Source organism: Dama dama, chromosome 2 (genome assembly GCF_033118175.1).
Source record: "Dama dama isolate Ldn47 chromosome 2, ASM3311817v1, whole genome shotgun sequence".
In the NCBI taxonomy this organism is placed as follows: Eukaryota; Metazoa; Chordata; class Mammalia; order Artiodactyla; family Cervidae; genus Dama; species Dama dama.
The window spans coordinates 21060647-21082034 of record NC_083682.1 but is presented as its reverse complement, the minus strand read 5'-3'; the positions used below and the strand labels follow the sequence as shown (position 1 = coordinate 21082034).

Sequence of the window (21388 nt, the reverse complement as noted above, 5' to 3'; positions counted from 1 at the left end):
GTCCCTCACAGGGTGAACGCTCCCTACTGGGGCCCCCGGGAACTCAGAACAGCTGGGGCTATCTCTGGCCTGGAACTCAGCACTCCTGGCCACACGGGGCTCCTCTTCCCCAGACCAGACTGGCTTCCCCTCTCAGAGTCAAAGAAGGGAGACGGAAGAGACGCTGGGGGGCTGTGCAGCTGCTGCTCCCAGCTCCCCAGGGCTGGTCCCCACCTTAGAAATTGGGGGGGCACTGAGAGGAACTCAGAGACAGTCTTCTCCCAGGGTCCCAGGAGGCCAGCTGTGGGGCTGGGTCTCTGGGGGTCACCCTACGAGTCCCCAGCTCACATTTCACTCTGCCAGTCTTTTTCTTCCCTGTCTTTATTCCCCTTCTGTACAAAAAAAAAAAAAAAAAGAAAACCCAAAACAAAACAACAAAAATCCTCGGAGGGATCCCTTCCAGAAGCTCAGCCCATTCACTGAAGCAGCAGGCCACACGACCAGGGTGAGCCAGAGAGCAAGTCCCCCCCGGCCCCATCCCACGTCCGGTCTCCTCTCCCCTGCCATCTCCGCCCCTCCGCCCATCTCCTCCCTCCTCTAGTTTCTCAGCTCGGCCTCCTCCTCCTCTCTCCTCCAGCCCCTTCACTCTCCCGCCTCCCACACGCCCACCCCCGCCACCACCACTGTTTTCACCGCCTCGCCCAGCCCTGCAGAACAGGAGTCAGATTAAGCTTTTCCCAATCAATGTGTAATTTGGCCCGAGCAGATGTAAGAGGATTAATTATTTATATCACACAATCAGGAGGCTGGCGTGTCACTGCCAACAGGCTGTCCTCCACAGCCCCGCCTTTCACACTGGCTGGTAGACCCCCGCCCTGTTCCCTGCGTGGTGGGGTGGGGGCCCTGAGACCTCAGAGGGGAGCAGAGAGGCAGGCGAGACATGCTTTAGGTGTGCTTGACCCAGGCGGCTGGTCCAGCCAAGTGACGGCTGAGTCTGGTTAGACGGGCTCCCACATCCCCCCGGGGCCCCTTGCTGGGAGCTGGGGTGGACCAAGGCGCATCTCTGATTTCCGAGATCACAACCTCTTGGGTGAAACAGGAGGAAGCAATCAAGACCAAGGTGGAAGTTAAAAAACAAAGATCCCTTAGTCCCGTCCAGGTCAGTTGGGAAAAATCCACGTACTTAAGTGTTGAGATTGCTCAAGGCCTTTCCTCTTGGATCCCAACACCACGTTTAGAAGGACCATCTGCCTGCTGGGGGAGCCCTCTCAGAGGCCAAGGGGCTGAGCCACAGGGGGTGGGCATAGACACCCGCCTCCCCTCACCACCCCCTTCCTCCTGGGCCGCCGGGGCTCCCCAACATGTCCCTGGAGGTCCAGAAGGGCTCCCTGAAAGCCTCTGGAGCCCTGGAGGGTGCCTGATCCGCACTGAAGCATTTTTGGGGCCTCTGGCGAGCTGGAGGGCCAGGAGGGAAGGAGGCAAGTAAGAGCAGGTGCACACCTGTCAAACCTGCAGGGGACCCGCCTATGTCTCTGGCTCCTCCTCTGTGCCTGACGGTTGACCAGGCTCTGAGCTGTGGGGAAGGATGGAGACGAAGGGAAACCACAGGGACCCAGAACCTGTGGAAACCTGCAGGTCCTGGCTCATTAACTTTGTAGTTAAAAAACTAAACATAACTTTGTTATAGAAAAGTCACAAGACCGATCCAGGAAACCGCTGTACTCCCTTCGCCCAGACCCACCAAACGTGGTCAATATCTTGCCACATTTGCTTCTCGATGATCTCTTCAAATGCAGACTTATCCCTTATTATTGTCATGACATGAGGATGAATGTGGGTGGGTCTGCTTGGTAGGGTGTCAGCGGGAATGAAGGGGAGCCCAGGGAAGTTGGCACGAGAGATCGCTTCTGGGCACATGACACCTGGTGTGTGGGGCCTGTGAGCAGAGAGCGAATAGCAGAGAGGAGCCCGCCTGTGGATGGAGCCCAGGATTCGCAGGTGCAGGGTGGAAGCCCAGAGAAAAATACAGATGCTTTGGGCATCTCCTGCCGCATCTTTGCCATTGTCCCAGCCAAGCCAGACCTGCCCCCTGTACCCACAGGGCCACGGGACTCCAGGGAGGCTGGAGGTCATCTGATCTTTCTCCTGCCTTTAGCCCGGTGAATGGTTAAACCCAGAGGACACACGGTTTTCATCCTATTTAAAAACATCCTCAAGGATAAAGACTCTGTGATTTCCCTGGGCTTCTGGTTCCAGCATTAATTATCTGCACTACAGGGAGCATCGCCTGTGTCTAGCCTGAACCTAGCCTGAACCTCTGGCTGTTTCTTTGACCTGTTTCCTCAGGTTCTGCCCTCTGGGGCCACACTGCCTCTCTTTGGCTCTGCCCTCCACTCCCACCAGAGGGCTTATTTCCTAGTCTGGGACCATCAGCATCCCTGGCAATGGGCGATGCTGGGGCTTTATAACCATCTCAGTGGTGGGGGGCACACCATCAGGTCTGGGCCGAGGGAAGGAGCGGGGCAGAGTGAGGGCCGTGACGGGGAGGGTCTGAGTGTGCCCTGGAGCGCCGCTGAGGCCACTGGCGTCTGGAAGTCTTGGGCAGTGGTGGTGCCCAGGCAGGAGGGTGCCCAGAGGGGCCGCTCTGTGCGTTTACAGAGTCGGCAAGGCCACATTCTGGAGCGCTGAGTGCCTGCCACACGAGCTCCACGCTGAGAACGGTAAGTGACTAAATGGCAGTTCCCGCCTTCGAGAAGCTCGGTCAGCAGTGAGGCGTTCATCAGTGCGGCGAGCAACAGCTGCGGGGGGGTCATGGGGATGATGGATCTGGGTGCCCAATGGTCAGGGCCGGCGGTCCCAGAAACCCCACCCTGCCAGGCGACCGCTTTGGTGAGCACAGGACTAGAATCTGGATCTGAATGATCGTTCTGGCTTGTTTTAGCTTTTTCTCCTGAGTCTCTCTGCTTCCTTTCAGAAACAAGGGGTAAAGAAGCCGTGCAAACAGAAGGAGTGACACCTTCTGTCTCAGAGGAAGGGAGTGTGTGCTCATGAGGAAAGGGCGAAGTCCACCTGGCCAGGGGTGAACAGGTGTGCTGGGGAAGGGTCCCGGACACCCACAGTGGACCCAGCACCATGCTGGACACCTGGACCACAGGTCACAGCCCTGCGACAGGCGGGGGTGTCGAGGGGGCCTCCTGGCAGGGCCTCTCACCTGTACTGGGTGACCGCGGGGTTGGCCTTGGCAGAGCAGTGGAACGTGACCACGTTGTCCTCCAACACTGGCTGCGGCTCCACCGACAGGTTGACAAGTGGGGGGTCTGCGGAGAGAAGAGGTGCCCTTGCAGACTGGGGTGCTGTGTGCACCACGGTTTGGGGGAACATGAGGGTAAAGGCCAGCAATTCCACCACCAGGGTCTGTCACAGCAGCCCCTCCCCCGGGGGTCCCCAGAAAACTGGGGGCCTTAGCAGGGGGCTCCCTCCGTCCCTGGAAGTGCCCGATTCAGGCCATCCTGGAAGTGGGTTCCGGACCCCTGCTATGGATTCAAGTTATTGTTCAGTCCTTAAGTCATGTTTGACTCTGTGTGACCCCATGGACTGCAGCACGCCAGGCTTCCCTATCCTCCACTATCTCCCAGAGTTTGCTCAAACTCATGTCCATTGAGTCGGTGACACCATCCAACCATCTTGTACTCTGTCGTCCCCTTCTCCTCCTGCCCTCAATCTTTCCCAGCATCAGGGATGGATTAAAGGGTGGTGTTTAAATGAACAGCCACCCCGGAAGCAGGGCTGTCTGGGCCCCAGAGGGTGCTTGCTGCCTACCTTTCAGCTTTGGGTGAACAAACCACTGCCGGAAAGAGAGGTGTGAAAGGGCATGGAGGGGGGCATGAGGAGGATGTGGATACTAAGTCCCTTTAAATACGAACTTTTCTGTCTTTGAAATGTCCATCTTGCGTCTCTTTGTGTAACGGTTCTGGTGCCTCTGTTACCTTGGCACTTACAGCCTTCCCCGAGCCTAACCATCTCTGCTGAGTCCTGATGGGTGTCACTCAGCCCTCAGCTCTCCAGGCAGGGCTTGCCTTTGTCACTCAATACGATGAAGCCCAGCTCTCAAGGGCAAAATGGTCAGAGGTGGAGGAAACAGGAAGTCAGAGAGGTAGAGAGAGATGGGGAGACAGACACACACAGAGGTCATGCAGAAGGGAAGCGGGGGAGGGACGGGGGCAGAGAGATGCCTATGTAGGAGAGATGTGAAGATGAGGGAGGGAAGGAGAAGGAGAGAGACCGAGAGAAAGAGAGAGAGAGAGGGAGAAAGTGCAGAGGCAGAAACAGAGAAGCAAAGAGCAGACACGGATAGGCTCAGAGAGAGACTCACGTGTTCAGGGAGACACACAATCAGACAAAAATTTTAGACGTAAGGCCAAAAGACCAAGGGGGACTGAACAGATGGAGACAGAAGGTGATAAGGTGCTGGGGAAAAAGCCAAAGACAATAATGAGACATAGAGGAAAGAGACAGGATGAGGGACAGTTGGAAACAGAGGAGGTGGTATCCACAGCAGAGATCAGAGGTGGCAGATCAGCCCAGAAAGAGACCTCGAGGCAGCCTGGCCCTCCTGAGCTCGGGGGAGGCCAATTCAGGATCTGCTCTGAAAGCTGAGCATCCCTGGGCTCTGGGGTAGGCGCCCAGGCCTCAGCACCCCGGGCATCCACGTTCCAGGGGAGCGGAGACGACAGGCCTGGAGGTCTGGCTGGAGCTCAGCTCTAGGCTGGGTGAAGAGGGCAGCTTGGTCCCTGTGTCCTAGTCAGGCCCTGGGGCCGAATCTTCTGCCAGACCTCATCTATAGGCACAGCTCTGTGCTGGGAGGGCAGGAAGACTTGCCAGGGGGTTCACCCCATTTTCAGAAAGAGAAGTAAGAAAGCTGGTTTCTCAGAGACCATCTGGAAAATGCTGACCCTCTCCGGGTGCATGTGAAGGGCACCGCTGGGGGGAGCAAGACTCCAGCCGCCTGGCCCAGCTCCTGGTTGAGATGACAGACGGATCCCTGAGCCCCTCGAGAGTCAACTGCGCAGCCGCCCAGCTACAGACGGAGCCTCACCCACCCCAAAGTTGGGATTGCTTGGCAGTGTGCCCTCCCTGTGCCCTGCTGGTGTTCAAGCTGCCTACTGGGGTGACGGGCTTGGGGGGAGATGACCCATAGGGCTGCAATGGGGTATGCAGACAGCTTGTTTAAGACACAGGAGAGAATGCTGGTTCCTGACAGCAGCAGGTGGTCGGCCAAGCTGGAGCTGTTCTCCCCACATCCATTCTGGACGCGACCACAATTCTGGGAACGTCTCCTATGGCTTGCTTGCCTTTTCCTGGAGAGTTAATTGTGGGGAAGTGTTGGCTACTTCAGTGAACTCAAAGTTGGTTCTTTACTCATTTGTTTTTAAATAGGAATTATTTCAATAAAATTTTGTGTTTATTTATTTGGCTGTGCTGGGTCTTCATTGCTGCGTGGGCTTTTGTCTAGTTGCAGTGAGCGGGGACTACTCTCTAGGTGCGGCGCATAGTCTTATTGTGGTGGCTCCTCTTGCCGCAGAGCACGGGCTCTAGGGTGCGTGGGTTTCAGCAGTTGTGGCACGTGGGTTCGGCAGTTGTGGCTCCTGGGTTCTAGAGGGCAGGCTCGTAGTTGTGGTGCAAAGCCTCAGTTGCTCTGTAGCACATGGGATCTTCCCGGAGCAAGGACTGAACCCACATCTCCCGCCTTAGCAGGCAGATTCTTTACCACTGAGCTACCAGGGAAGCCCTCTACATTGGTTTTTAAAGCGTGATTCCAGCGGACCCAAAGATGTGTGGCCAGGACTTGCTTTGAGAGCTCTGCTCCTATTTCCCAAGACAGCTACACCCCCAGAACCAAGCAGACTCCTCCTGGCTATTCCCCATCATCTGAGTGGGCTGTCTGCTCGTCCACCCAGCTGAGAACCAGGGCTAGTTCCAGAGCCTCTAGAAACCAGCCACAGAACTTGCGGGGCAGCTCCAGGAGGCCGGTCCCCACCTGGCTGTCCTTTATAAAGTGGTGAGACTTCCAGGGACAGAGAGACGAAACACACATCTGCTGGAGGACCTTCCGGCTGTCTGCTCCCTTCCCCTGCTCGCCTCCTCTACCACCGAGCCGCCTTTCTCAGTTATCCTGTGGACTCCTGTCTCCAGAAGCTTTCCCACCTCTTTGCAGCATCCTCGGTACCCAGGAGAACAGGCTCCCCCTACACCCCTGGAACCTTCCACACTGGCCGGTCTCATCTGAGCCTCCACCCCAGGCCCAGAGGTATCACACCCCTCTATCCACACTTCTCCTCTGCATGTGCAGGATATGAATTTTCAGAAGTCCACCAGGCTCCGGAGGTATAAATAGTTTATGTCATATCCAACTATTAAACATGATTTTAATCCCATTTGTGATGTCGGTTGCATAACTTGCAGGGGGGCAGCTTTGATGTAGCTGGCGGAACTGAGATCGCACTGAACAGATGTTACAGCTGAGAGTCTGTTAGAGTTTCCATCAGCAGTCTGCCTCCGCACGCGTGTGTGTGTGTGTGTGTGTGTGTGCGCACGCGCGCGCGCTCGTGTGCACACACGTTCAGGGGAAGTGTTACATCCAGGAAGGGACGAGAAAGGAGAGAAACTCCATGACTCAGTGATTTTATAGCACATCCATTTGAAGCTTGGCAGCTGGATGCAGAGTCCAGATGCAGCGAGACTTTGGGGGTGTTAAGCTTTCTCTCCCATTACTCAATCTGGGGGCTTTGTCTTCCGTTGGGTAACATCTAAAGACCAAGGGAAACAAACAACAAATGTGTTTTTGCTGAGTTTGGATGCTTCTTGGTTGACTGAGAAAATGAGCAGGTTTGCAAAGGCAGCTCTGATCCAGCCTGTGGTGTCCACAGTAAACAGCTGGATGCTTATTGAATGAACAAAGGGATGCGTGGGGGGGAGGGCGGAGAGCAGCAGGGAGGGGGCAGAGAGAGCCTGCTCTTTTGCTCAGCAGGCGTGAGTAGGCACCTTGGGGAAAGGGAGACGAGTGGATGCAGACCTCCCCTCCCTGTGGGGGCTGGGTGCACCGGGGAGGGGCAGCTGCACCCCCATGACAGGTGCTGGGTGCAGCGCTGGGGTCGCTGCCCGAATGATTTAGCTGAATCCTTCCAGCCAGCGTACGAGCCAAGCACCGTTACCTCCACATTCAGATGAGGAAACTGAGGCACAGAGAGATTAGACAACCAGCCCAGCACCACTCAGTAAGTGGCAGAGCCAGAATTCCAAACAGGAAGGATGCTGCGGCTTTAACCACAACTCCGGACTGCCTTGGATAGGGCCCATCTAAGAAACTGGGCACCTGGATTCTCGGCTTCACCTTGACCTCATTCCTGCTGCCTCCCTCCTGGGGTGGCTGAGACGTCCCTGGAAAGAAAACCAGTGAGGCCCAGAGACCTGGCAAGGCCGGCATCCTCCTCCGGGGCAGACTGTTGTCTATGTGTCCTGGTAAATGCATCATGGCATTAGTGCACGTTCAGAGGAACGTGTTTTAATAGTTGGTGGGCTGTTGTCATGATGATGGCTTTCTTGTTGACAGAGAGGTACTGCTTTGTGACGCAGAAACATAGCTTCCCCCCAAGGCTCTCCTCCCAGGACCCAAGAGCCGACCCAGTGGGTTCTCCTGTGGGGGTTCTGTGGCTGGCACAGCCCTCCTGACCAGCTGGGTGGAGGGTGGGGGGCGACGACGGAGGGGCTGCACAGTGGCCACGACAGGCAGCCTGGTACAGGAGGCTCGGATGTCTGTGGCTCTCACGCTCATTCCTCCCGGATTTGGCTTGTGTCTGGAGAGACCTCTGATTCATGGTCAATCCCAGGGCAAGAAGAGACCTTGGATGTCACTCAGTCAAATGAGACTAGGAACTGGCGTCCCCTGGGTGACATGACCAACTCAGGCCCACACAGCTCATGGATGGTAGAGCCTTTCTGGGCTGTAGACTACCCCATCCCCCCACATCTTGCTTTCTTTCCACAGTTGGGCCTGCGGCTGATGCCATACCTACGACACATAAGAAGCAGGTGGGTGTGGACAGTGGGGCCTGGACTGGGGCAGGGGAGGGAGACATTCCTCCAAGGGTGACCTTGAACTTACACGACATTTAAAGCGAGAGCCTCCCTCCCATCACCCTGATTCTTGGCCTGCCCAGAGCCCTGGTGCTCCCGGCTCTCACTGGATGGGGAATGTAAGAGCCCTCTTCTTGGTGTGGATGGAGGTGGAGGGGGGTTTAATAGCTGGTGAAGATGGTGAATACAAAACCAAGGATCGAACCCATGCCTCCTGCAGTGGAAGTGGAGTCTTAACCACTGGACTGCCAGGGAATCCCCGGTGATGTTTTTAAGGGGATTGTCACCCTCACCTGTGACAGTAAGAAGGATAAAACGGTCCTTCGGGTGCCCAGAAAAACCTGCTAGTCCCTAGGATTGATGGACCCAGGTCCTGCCTCTAGCCGTCCTGCAGGGGCCTGGCCCTGGCCTGGCTCCTTCCCCCGACCTGTGCTCTGGGCAGGAGTGCCAGGTGGGCCCTCCCCCCGGCCAGGTCGGTACTCACGCTGGATGTCGATGGTGACCGAGGTCTCCTTCCCTCCGGGGATGGCTTTGTTCGTGGCTCGGCATACGATGCTCTGCCCGTTCTCCACATCGCCGGGGGAAATGAAGAGGGTGCTCACAATGCTCTCACGCTTGCCATCTCGGAGAAGGGTCTATGGGTCGGGTGGGGAGAAAGAAGGCCCCAGGTCACTCATCACTCATCACTGGGACAGCTGGGCAGGTGAGGCAGGACACGCGCTAGCCTTGGAGAGGAGGGAGGAGCGCTGTGGATAGAAGTAGGTCAGCTCAGGACACCCAGGGGTGCCCATCTCCATGCAGAGCCACAGGTCACGCTTGGCCCCCTGGCCCGGCTGAGCGCCAGGCTTCAGGAAGAAAAAGGAACTGGAAAGTGACTTGCCCACCCAGACACAAAAGAAACCAGCTTGGGCTCAGTGGAAACCAGGCTGCTGGTGCTATGTAGAAATGAACTTGTAACTATTCTGCCTCTGGTCTGGGGGTGACTCTGGGTCTGTAGGGAGCGCTGAGACAGGGACCAGTCAGATGCTGTGGCCCCGGGAATGATGCTGGTGCAGAAGGGTGCCCAGCTGGGGGGTGGGGGGTAAAGGCAGGGCTAGGGTGGAGATGCGTGAAGAATCAGCACACACTGACCATTTCATTACTTTACCTGTATAAACTCTCTCAGCTTTTCAATCATTTCACTACCAGACCTCACTGGAGCTCAGACTAAGCCACAGACATGACAGGTGCCATCGTCTTTCATTTAGCAGTGGAGAAAACAGGTGTGATCAAGAGAGGCTATGGAGCTTGATTAAACTCACTTCGAGTTGGTGGCGGCGATGTAAGTAACAGGATCCTGGAGTGTACTGAAGAGCATCCACCCAAATTCATGACCACCCCGAACCTCAGAATATGAAACTATTTGGAAATGGGGCCTTCACAACTTAGTTAAGTAATTAGTAGTTGGTTAAGGATCTTGAGACAAGATCACCCTGGATGTAGCATGGGCCTTAAATTCAATGATGGGTGTCCTTGTAAAAAGAAGAAAAGACAGGGAGACACAGGAAGGAGGCCGTGGCAAGGAGGAGGAAGAAACGGGAATGATGCTGCCACAAGCTCAGGAAAGCCAGGAGCCCCTAGGACCTAGAAGAGGCTAGAAGATTCTCCTTGGGGCCTTTGGAAGAAGCACAACTCTGCCCACGCTTTGACTTCAGAGTTTTCACCTCTACAAGTGTGAGCCAATACATTTTGGTTGTCTGAAGAACCAAGTTGTGGTACTTGGTTCCAGCAGCCCTAGAAACTAATGCAGGCCTAAAGGTCCCCTGTCTTCCTCTTGACCACATGCTGATTCCTCATGGTAGCTGTTCTCCTTCATTGCCGGTACCCACTCCCCCCGCGGAGACTGCTTCCAGCTACTGCCCCATCAGTTTGGTACCCTGCACCCTTGACTCCCTGGTGGCCCATGAAGGTGGGTGCCCAATGGGGAGGTGCGGTGGGCAGCAGGGCCATTTCGGTTTGGGGTAGGGGCTGGACTTGCTCAGTACACCCCAGGAAGGAACTTGATCTTATTTTCCCAAGATTGGAGCTGAGGAATAGATGGACAGACTCTACTTCCTCAAAACCTCCCTGAAAATAACCACAACATCGTCTCACAGGACCCTGGAGGGAAGGGAGCCTTGTCTCCCAAATAACTGGAGAGAAAACTGAGTTTAGAGTGAGCCAGGAACTCATTGGGAAGGGCAGGGACTTGTGTAGGAGAATGGTGAGCCCTGAACCTCGACTTTCCCACTGCAGCTTCCTGAGGACCTGTAAGCCAGCTGGGTGGCGTGATCCCCTCTTCAAGGCGGCAACAGTTAGCAGATTAAGCAGCCTCCCTTTATTAGTGACATGTAGGCAGCTGGGGGCTTCCCTAGTGGCTCAGCTGGTAAAGAATCCACCTGCAATGCAGGAGACCTGATCCCTGGGTCAGGAAGTTCCCCTGGAGAAGGGATAAGCTACCCACTCCAATATTCTTGGGCTTCCCTGGTGGTTCAGATGGTAAAGAATCCACCTGCAATGCAGGAGACCTGATCCCTGGGTGGGGAAGATTCCATGGAGGAGGGCATGGCAACTCCCTCCAGTATTCTTGCCTAGAAAATCCCCATGGATAGTGGAGGCTGGTGGGCTACAGTCCATGGGGTCTCAAAGAGTCGGTTATGACGAGCGACTAAGTACAGCATCGCCGCAGGCAGCTGGATCCCGACTCTGGGTCCGCAGTTCAGTGGCCTGCACTAGGGGATCAGGCCCGGAGCCTCCATCTAGGATAGCACATCCCGCTGAAGACAAAGCCAGACTCAGATGTGGAGACACTCACAGCTCTTCTCCTCTGCTGGAGGAAACCGCCCGGGCCCAGGCCTGCTCTCATCCATCTTCCTTCCTGGGACGTGGGGTGGGAAAGGGGAGGGTGGTCTCAGCCCTGCTGCAGAGGGATCCGGGCGAGAGCCTGGGGGAGGGTGTCATGGTCAGTTGCGTAAGCTGGAGGGCTGAGTGTCTGGAGCTCGGCCTCAGGACCAGGGTGCTAATCTGGAGGCTGGTCCCAGGGGTGGGGTCAGAGTGGGCGTGGTGTCAACAGGCCCAGCCGGAACCTCTCCGCTGCACCCTAGTAACCGGCGGGCTCCTGGCTTTTCAGCAGACCTCACGCGTCTATAAATAGCCAAGCGATAATAAGCACAATTTCCTGGATGAAAATAAGACCGCGGGGTTGGGGTAGGGGAGGTGGGGAGGAAGATCCTATTGTTCTTTCCCGCTTTTCTTTTCTTTACTTTTCCGTTGTGCTAACCAGGGACATTTACATAAATTTTAGTCTGCCAGGGTACCCTCGGATTGATCTGCTCGTGGGGTGCTGGGGAGCAGGGCCATCTGGGTGCCGGTAGGAGGGGAGTCAAGGGCCCGAGCTCCTAATTAGGCCCCTGACTGCTGCCCGCTCCCCGCACCCAGAGTGCTCCTCGCCTGGAAAGATGATTAATGACATATTTACTGTGTCCGGGCGTGTGCTTTTCTGGGAAATAAAAATTCTGGTTCAAGTTGTTTGTTCCACCTAATTAGAGATGGGGAGATGTGTTCATTAAACCGGGGGAGGGCACAGCGTCCGCTCCCCAGGGGAGGACCCCTCCTAGCTCCGGTGGGGGGTGGTCTGTAAAACTTTCATGGTGGTGGGGGAGCCGAAGTCGGGGCAAAGAAGGAGCCTGGGTCTTCTCACCTGATTTTCCCCCCTCCCTTGTTCTTTCAGCATCTCCTCACCTCTGCTTTCTTTCTCTTTTCCTTCATGCCTGGCTTGTCAACCTCCCCCCTTCTCACATGCAAATGAAGCCCTGGGACCTCCGGGGTCCAGGCCAGGCAGACACTTTCTGATTTTGTGATTCCTGTCACAGCCCCCCTTTCCCTGTCCTCCTGCCCCTTCTCTGGCTTCCCTCTCCTGAACTTGGCTCTGGGGACACACAGGGCCCCAGCACCCCCACTTCCTGCTTGAAAAACCTTCATTAGCTCGCCCTCCCCCAGAGGGTAAGTGGGTTATTAGTGGTGAGTCGCTCATTTCTGGGGCCACAACCTCCAAGTCCTGGGGCAGCGCTCCCTGCAGCTTGGTGGGCACTAGTGTGACCCTTACAGCCTCTCCTATGGGTCCCACCTGTGTCTGCAGATATGGACCAGGAGTGGGCCTATATACCTCATCTGCTCAGGGGTGAACATGCCAGGCCAGGGGTCTGCCTGGGTGTGTGTCCACTGGCCTCTGACCCACTAGCTTCCATAGAGCTTTCCCCACTGTCCCATTGGCTTAGAGCTGATCTCTAGACCCTGCCTATCCTGCTCTGCTTCCTGTTTGTGCACCCCCCTGTCGCCGACGGCAGGCACCTGGCATTCAATCAGCAGTGGTAGTTGGTGAGGGGGGTGCTGGGCTTTCCGGGGGGAGGAAGACTGCACCGTGTATAAGGTTGTCTAGTGTGGGCCGCTGCCCCCAGGGCCTCAGCTGGGCAGTCTCCAAGGCCAGAGGTGACCACTGGTGAGGGAGGAAGGAGATTTGGAGGGAGCCTAGTGGGTGGATGCCCCCGGCTTGGTGCTAAATCTGGGATGTTCATTGATATGCAAACAGCCTGGGAAGGGCTTGAGGGCCTGATTGCCTGGCAACAAGGCCCCCTCTTCTCCCTCCTCACTCACCTCGCCCACCTGCTGTGTCCCTTAATTTTTCTTTTCTTTTTTTTTTTTATCATCTCTCTTTGCTTCCCCTTTTAAGGCTGCCTGGGGAATCCACTGGGGCTTGTTATCACTAAGGGCTGTCTGAGAAGGTGGAGATTTGGGCGGTGCTTTCTGCCTCCAGACCCTGTGTCCTCACGGGCTGACCCCTAGTTTTGCGTCCTGGGGCCAGGAGGGATGCTCTTCACAAAGAAGGCCAGGATGAGTGGCAGCTGGGTAGAGGCTCCAGGTGCCTAGGATGAACAGATGGGATGCAGGGGGTGGGGGATGCTACGGGGACGGGTGGGGACAGAGTGCAGAGCTGAGCCGCAGTGAGGGCCCTGAGAGGTGTGGTGCCAGAGAACGCGTACGGAGCTTGGGCTCTAAGTCTTGTGATCCTGGTGGTGGTGGGTGGGCGCTCCTGGGGCAGGCAGCAGTCTGAAGTTGGAAGAAGCAGAGGCGCAGAGCTGGAAGGTCAGGGGCTTCAGGGCAGACATGTACACGTCTGTGGACATGCAAGATCAAGCGACCCTCCCCCTGTCCACCGTTTCAGGGTCAAGGCCTCCACCTTCCACCTGGCGGCGGCTGCTGGGGAGCAGCAGATGGAGCAGGAACCTGGCTGGCAGGGAAGGCTTTTCTCTGGTCTCAGCACAAACTGTCTTCCTTCCTTTCCCACAACCTGTCCTGCCTCCCCGGGTCTGCCTTCCAGATGACCACCACGTGGCCTCCATTCTGGTGCCAGGCCCAGAGAAGACGGCCTGAGGCTGGGTGTCCAGGGATAGAGGACTTGGAGAGATGGCTTTTCATCAACTCCCATGCTTCTGCAGCCAGACACCCGCTGGGAGCCGCGAGCGCTCACCCAGGCACCTGGACCTCGAGGGCTCTGGCTGCCCTGGGTTCAGGTAGAGGCACTCCAGCCTGTGCTGGGTTGGGGGGTGGGGGCTGGCGGAGCACCCTTCCCCTGCAGGCCACACGGTGGAGCAGCAAAATGAAACCTGGGCTTCTGAGCGACCTCTGGGTGGGGAGAGCAGGGTGGGGGAGACAGGGCTCTGGGAGGAAGGAGCCAAGGATGTTAGCGAATGTTTACAAAGCCCTGACTCTATGCCAGGTGCTTTACAGAGTACTTTCAATGCACTATTCTTTTTTTTTTTAATTTATTTTTGGCTGGGCTGGGTCTTCATTGCTGTGCATGGGGCTTTCTCTAGTTGCAGCGAGCAGAGGCTACTCTCTGCTGCAGTGCTCAAATGCATTATTCTTCTTAAGTCTTGCCGCAATTGTAGCAGGTGTCCATATTACATGGATACCTGTTATGTCATGATACCTATTATCATCATCCCATTTTGCAGATGGGGAAACTGAGGCAGAGATCTGATGTTACCATGACTTGTGATGGAGCTCAGGTGTGAACCAGGTTTGTAGGACCCCCAAGGCCTGCTCTATGATGACACTAACACTCTTACACAGAAAATGTGCCGTGCAGATCCAGTGAGGGGAGGCAGTGATCCTAACAGGCATGCTTCCCGCTGCTCATTCAAGCCTCATGACCATCCTCTGAGGCAGGTGCCATTGGTCCCATTGTACAGATGGGGACCCTGAGGCACAGCAAGGTTAGCTAGCTTGCCCATAGCCACAGAGCTAGATGGTGGTGGAACCTGGATATAGGCTTCCCAGCTGCCAGGCCCAGGGGCTTAACTACTCACCATGAAACAGACGCTGAGGCTTCAGCCTCAAGGGCTGTCAGGGTGGCCCCGTGGGATTTTTCCTGTAGACCGTGAATCCTATTTGACTGTTGCACATGTGTGTCCTCTCAGCCTCTCTCCCTGTCTCTCCGACTCTGTCTCAGCTGCTCATGCCCCCGGCCTCTTCTCTTGCACAACCAAGAGATGTTTCTCTGCCTTAGGGACATCACAAGTGCTGAGGTCAATGGCGCCTGCACTCCTGGGGGAGAGGGAGCCGCAGAGGGCTGGGCTCTGACAGCCCCCAGGGCTGAGTCCATGGGAGCTGCGGGGTCGTCCATCCTTCTCCGTAAGCCCAAGTCACAGGTCTATAGCTTGTCAGAGCTGCCAGGCCCCTGAGCAATATATATATATATTGCTGTGCCTCACGGTCCCCATCTGTACAATGGTACCAATGGCACCTGCCTCAGAGAATGGTCATGAGGCTTGAATGAGCAGAGGGAAGCATGGCTGTTAGGATCACTGCCTTCCCTCACTGGATCTGCACGGCACATTTCCTGGGTGAGAGTATTAGTGTCATCGTAGAGCAGGCCTTGGGGTCCTACAAACCTGGTTCACACCTGAGCTCTATCACATGTCATAGTAACGTCAGCTCTCTGTCTTGGTTTCCCCATCTGCTATATGTGTGTGTGTGTGTGTGTGTGTGTATTCTCCCTAGATTTCATAGGGTGAAGACCTGAACCTCCCTGGAGCATATTTGGACATGGGGTCTTTATGGAGGCAGTTTAGGTTACATGCGTGCTAAGTCACCTTAGTCATGTCCGACTCTGTGCGATTCTATGGACTGTAGCCCACCCGGGTCCTCTCTCCATGGGATTCTCCAGGCAAGAATACTAGAGTGGGTTGCCGTGCCCTCCTCCAGGGGAATCTTCCTGACTCAAGGATCCAACCCGTGTCTCTTAGATCTCCAGCTTTGGCAGGCAGGTTCTTTACCACAAGTGCCACCTGGGAAGCCCTTCAGCTCACAGCACCTTGTGTGAACTAGAAAAAAGCACTCCAGCAGGTAAGTACAGAAGGCGCAGGAATGGTAAGGGATTATGAGCTGCATTCAGCCCTCCTTGACCCCTGAGCCAGGCCCCTGGGATAGGAAACACCTAAACAGCTTCAGCTGGCAGCACTGGGAAGGTGGGCAGATTGAGCAAATGAGAATACAGACATCAGTTAAATTTGAATTTCGGTTAAACAATGAATAATCTTTAGTATAAGCATGGCCCATGCGATATTTGGAACATACTTACACTGGAAATCAACCCTGAATATTCATTGGAAGGACTGATGCTGAAGCTCCAATCCTTTGGCCACCTCATGCGAAGAAACGACTCATTGGAAAAGACCCTGAGCCTGGGAAAGATTGAGCGCAGGAGGAGAAGGAGGCGACAGGATGAGATAGTTGGGTGGCATCATCAACTTAATGGACGTGAGTTTGAGCAAACTCAGGGAGATAGTGAAGGACAGGGAAGCCTGGCGTGCTGCGGCTCATGGGGTCGCAAAGAGTTGGAAATGACTGAGCAACTCAACAACAAACCTGAGATTCACTTTTAACTGGACGTCCTGTATTTTATCTGGCAACCCTCAGCTCTGGTCACCTCTGTCCCTGAGTTGCTTCCTCTGACCACATTCCATTCTTAGGGTTGTCACCACGCCCAGCAATTCCCCCAGCAAAGAGAGGAAGAGGAGGAGAGACAGAAAAGGTCGCATAAGTAGAGCCAGAGCCCTCGAGAGAAAAATGATAGAGAGACAGAGAAAAAGAAAGACACAGAGAGACAAAGAGCTAGGAGCCAAAGGCCACACAAAGTCATACAGGCAGAACAAGAGCTGCCAAGAGATGGGGAGAGCTGCCCCTGCCCCCGGCTTCCTCCTCTCCTCCGCAATGCCCCCAAACCCCGCCTCACCTTGGAGTAGGTGGCTCCGTTGATCACCTCTCCCTTCCTCAGCCAGATGATGGAGGCAGCAGGCTTGGCATTGTCTGCATGGCAGGTGAGGTTGAGGGGGTCCCCAGCCCGCAGGCTGATCACAGGCCCCCCGAGGATCACTGGGTCGTCAGGCGGCACTGCGGGGGGAGAGAGAGGAAAGAGGTCAGGCTGAGGGCACCCCTCCTCTCGGGCAAGGCTGAGTGGATTTTATGGAGCCGCTGACAAACAGTAATTATCATCCTTTAATAAAATGTATAATCCCCTTGTATTATAACAATAACAGTGATGACAGCAGTAATCCCGACACAGGCGTCGCGTGTTTATTTGCAGAGGATGCTCATGTCATCATCTCATTCTGCGCGGCAGCCTGCGAGGGGACAGGGCAGGCGTCATTAGCTGCGATTTGCAGATCGGAGAGCGTGCCACTGCTGCCTGGATCCTATCCTTCTTTCTAACTTCTCTCTTTTAAAACAAAGCCCTGTCACGTCTGTCATCTGATTTAATCCTCACCGCAGCCTTGCGAGGTAAACATCATTATCCCAATTACTCAGATCCGGAAACCGAGGCTCAGCGGGATTAAGTGACTTGCTCAAGGTCACACAGTGGCTGAGTGGAGGAGGCCAGGGCTGGAAGCAGGTCCCCCGACACTTGGAGCACCAGGCTGGCCGCTTCCCTCGGAGGAGACAGGTGATGGGCAAACTTTCGGGGCTGAGACAGAGTTCCAGAGAGCTGTGCAATCCTGGGCATCTCCTTTGGACCTGATTCTCCCAGAGCGGCTCCAACTCCCTCCTCCCAGAGCTGGAATGAATCTCTCCTGCTTGGTCCTTCCTCTCTATTTCACGGCAGTGCGGTCCCCGCTGAGAGATGCAGGCTGCCAGGAGGAGAATGACGCCTCCCACGGAGCCCAGCTCAGGGCCCGGTGCCTGGCAGAAGCTCCATAAACATTTGCTAAAGTGCAATCACGTCTCTGACCCCCGTGACAACCACGGGATGCTGTGTGGTCGCTGATAGTGATGGATGACTACTGTTGGGAGAAGGGGCCCAGAGCCTCTTCTGAGGTTCATGCTTGTGGACCTCAGGGTCCACAAGGGGCTCGAGGGTCTCAGGCCCCTGCTGTGCCCTGCCTCTCCTTCCTGGACAAGCTGGAAGGGGCAGGGTGCTCCCTGGAGACCACCTGACGGGTCCCTGGTCTCCTCCCTGGGGAGGGGCTGGTCAGTCAGTTCTGCAGGCCTGAGGAGGGCTGAGCTGGGTGTTTGCTCAGTGAATAGATGACGGGGTCGTCAGGTGAGAGCTGAGGTCTTCACGCAAAAGGCCTTCTTTGTCCAGTAGTGAGAGGAAGTCCATCCTACCACTCGGGCCCTAAGTGAGCTTTTGCATCTCTGGGCTGAGGCAGCAGGCCCTGCTCCCTGCAGCGAGAGAAAGCCTGTGCTTAGCAATAAAGACTCAGCACAGCCATAAATAAACCAAACTTTAAAAAGAAAGAAAGAAACTCCTCTTGGCTCAGACAGTTAAGAATCTGCCTGCAATGCAGGAGAACTGGGTTTGATCCCTGGGTCGGGAAGATCCCCTGGAGAAGGGAATGGCAATCCACTCCAGTGTTTCTTGCCTGGGAGATCCCATGGACAGAGGAGACTGGTGGGCTACAGTCCATGGGGTTGCAAATGGTTGGACGTGACTGAGCGACTAACACTCTCCCCTTCTTTCCAGGAGGCTCTGGGGCAGGTAAGTACCCTAAGATGCATGCCTTGAGCCAGTGTCCCTGCCTCTCCCTTCCCGGCCTCCAGAAAGCCTGGTTCAGAATGATGGCCTGGCCGATGCCAACCCTCAAGTTTCTATTGCTGAGGGGAAAAAAACCCTTCGGGCTTCCAAGTTGCTTTCATCAGCCTCTGGCCTCTACTGTGATCCTGGCCCAGGGAGGGAGATGGCCTCATTCAACCCTGCCCAGCCTCCCAGGGGGCCCTGGCTGCAAGCAGATGGTGGGTGTGGACCGGACGATGAGGCCAGCCCCCCACCCCACCCTCCCTGTACTCCCTCATTAGTGCTGGAGGCCTCCGGGGTGCTCTGGGGCCAGAGAGCCGCAGGGAGGCGGATGAGGGCTTGCGGTAAGTGGGGGGTGGGTGTGACAGTGTGTGTGAGGGGATTTTATCTCTGTGTTTCGGGCCACCCTTCCAGCAGGGCTGGCCTCCTGCTTCCTCCCTCTGTTACCTCCCCTCAAGCCGCCCAGGATGGAGGCACTCAGACTGAGCTCGCTGAGGGCCAGGGAAACTGGAGACGACCACCCGAAGCTTTGGTAACAGCATCGGCACCTGGCCCGTCCTGTCTCCGAGGCCTCCCCAGGGTTGAGTCAAGGGGGTGGGATTGTGGAAATTGCCCTAAATCAGAGGCTGAAGTGGCAAGGCAGCCCCCTGTCCGGTTTTGTTTCCTCAGCCGCCTAATGTGAAGGTACACCAGGGGATCGCGAACGTTCCTTAGCACTGACAGGCCTTGGGCCCGAGATAGCGGTTCTCACTGCAGTTTACGATATTCCCAGAGAGGTTTTAAACGTCCTGTCACCAGGCTACACCCTGAGCAGCTGCAGCTCCATCTCAGGAGGTGGACCAGCGCATCGGGGCTTTTTAAGGCTCCTGGAGAAGGGACTTCCCTGGTGGTCCAGTGGTTAGGACGCCATGCTTCCACTGTAGGGGGCACTGGTTCAATCACTGGTCAGGGAACTAAGATCCCACAAGCCACGTGGTGCGACCAAAACCAAAAATAAATGCTCCCAGCGGGTTCTGCTGTGAGACCCGGTTTGAGAACAGGCTGTCTCTGGGCCTTTGCTCAGTAAACCAGCCTGTGATCAAGGCGTGGAGATCGAGGAGGCCTTTCTAAAAAGCAAGCACAGGGAGCCTGGACCTTTCCTTCTTGCTTCTCTGGTGCTGTGTTTGTAATACCGGGTTAGAGGAGGCGAGAGGGGAGTGGGACTCTGTTGTGTGAGTGCGTAGGCATACTCATGCTCACATACACACGCACACACACACACACTCTCAGAATGGGCCCTGATTACATCTTCCCGAATAAGTGGTTATCACGCCGGTTATTCATGTAACCATGCATTATTGATCGGCCTTCGCCTGGGTGCACACCAGATGGGGTAGGAGGGGGTGCGGATAGGGCTGGGGTGGGCGAGGGTGGCGGGGGATGAGGAGGGGAGGCTTGGGGGCAGCGGGCTGAATAGAAATCAACAGTCCTTCTTGGCAGCTGTGGCTCCCGATGGGAGGGGACCTCTCGTTACCTCCCCATTCAGACCCAGCCTGGAGCTGGGGGGCCAGGCGGGGAGAAAGTCTCAAGCAGCCGGAGCCTGGAGATGCATTATTCATCCACACCCCTCCTCCCAGGATTGGTTATTATCCTGAACCACTGTAGAGCTTGGTCTCCTAATTTTTAATCACAGGGAAGGTGGAAGCGTTAGCCTTTTGTGATTAATCCGGAGATAAAAATAGTTGACTGTTGTGGTGTTGAGCTTGTTGTCAGTCAGGGAAAACTCATTAACTGTTGGGTGACTGAGGCCTGGGAGGACCTGATGGAACCCAGGCTGAGCTGGTGCCCGGAGCTGGAAGTCAGCCCCGGGGGTCACACCCTGCCTGGGACAGGGGCTGGCTTTCGGGTGCTGCTTACAGAATGGACACATCATATGAATTCTGCAGTCCTAGGCTGGCTCTGCCATTTATTCACCTGTCATCCAGGATTCTGGCAGGTGGCTGGGGGCCTTCCTCCTTCCTCTGCCCCTCTCTGGCCACCCGCCCTGTAGATGGTACCGCTTGCATCTCCCTGTGTGGGAGGGAGCCCCTGAGGACCTTCTCCCAGCTCTGCTGCCCAGGACGAGGGGGGCTCGAGCAGAGAGGCCAGAGAGCACGCACATGGTTGGTCACTCAGTCGTGTCCGACTCTTTGTGACCCCATGGACTGTAGCCCACCAGGCTCTTCTGTCCATGGGATTCTCCAGGCAAGAATACTGGAATGGGTTTTCATGCCCTCTTCCAGGGGATCTTCCTGACCCAGGGATCGAACTCACGTCTCTTGCGTCTCCTGCATTGGCAGGCTGGTTCTTTACCACTAGCGACACCTGTCCTGCTCACTAGACACTGGATTTAAAGATATTGTGTTGATTTAGGCTTTTCTATAGGATCATATGAGAAACTCAAACACACTTTTTGACCAATGCATAGACCCCAGTATGAATGTTTTTCATAGCAGGTTCCTTTGCATGGGCAGTTCTTTAACTTGAGATGCTGGAGTTGCTTCTCCTGGATCAGTCTTACTCAGTCTTGCAGATTTAGCTAAGGGGTTACTGAGTCCATAGAGAAGATCCCTTGGAGAAGGGCATGGCAAACCCACACCAGAATTCTTGCCTGGAGAATCCCATGGACAGAGGAGCCTGGTGGGCTACAGTCCATGGGGTCGCAGAGTCAGACATGAATGAGTATATGCATGGAGGGCCCAGTCCATGAGCTCTTTCTGCATTTCCTGATTGGACCAAGTGACTGTTGTCTATGATCCCATAACATTCTGGATATCATTCTCTCTCAGTATCCCACCTCTTCTATGGAAACGGTCCGGATGTGTTTGTCTCTCCCTAGATGGCAGCCTCTTTCATCCTGGTCCTCGTCACCTGGGAGAGCACCTGCTGATCCAGGGTGGTTTCACACACGTTTGCTGAGCAGAACCTGGCTCGAGTCCACCCCTTTAAAGCGGTGCGATGTGTGCACAGAGTTATATAATTTGACAACCTTCACCTTCTTATCTGGAAAGTGAGGCAATAAAGATACCTGTGGGTTGTCGTCGGATTACTTTTATGATATGAAGAATGAAGGGGGAGCTTGATAAGGGCTAAATAAATATTGAGGTCCAGTTTTTGAGAACAATATTTAGCTTTGTTTCTGCAGATGACACTGGGCCAAGGGCC

General features: G+C 55.5%; 1 protein-coding gene across 1 annotated transcript in view; it reads right to left on the bottom strand.

Annotated features, from left to right (window-relative positions):
• KIRREL3 (kirre like nephrin family adhesion molecule 3) overlaps nt 1–21388 on the bottom strand; it is a 595138-nt gene that overhangs the window by 24033 nt on the left and 549717 nt on the right. Inside the window, exons 5-7 of the mRNA XM_061166806.1 lie at nt 16427–16584; nt 8597–8747; nt 3191–3296 (exon numbers count right to left, since the gene is read on the bottom strand). Of these exons, the coding sequence (XP_061022789.1) occupies nt 3191–3296; nt 8597–8747; nt 16427–16584 (415 nt within the window). The remainder of the gene's footprint in view (nt 1–3190; nt 3297–8596; nt 8748–16426; nt 16585–21388) is intronic.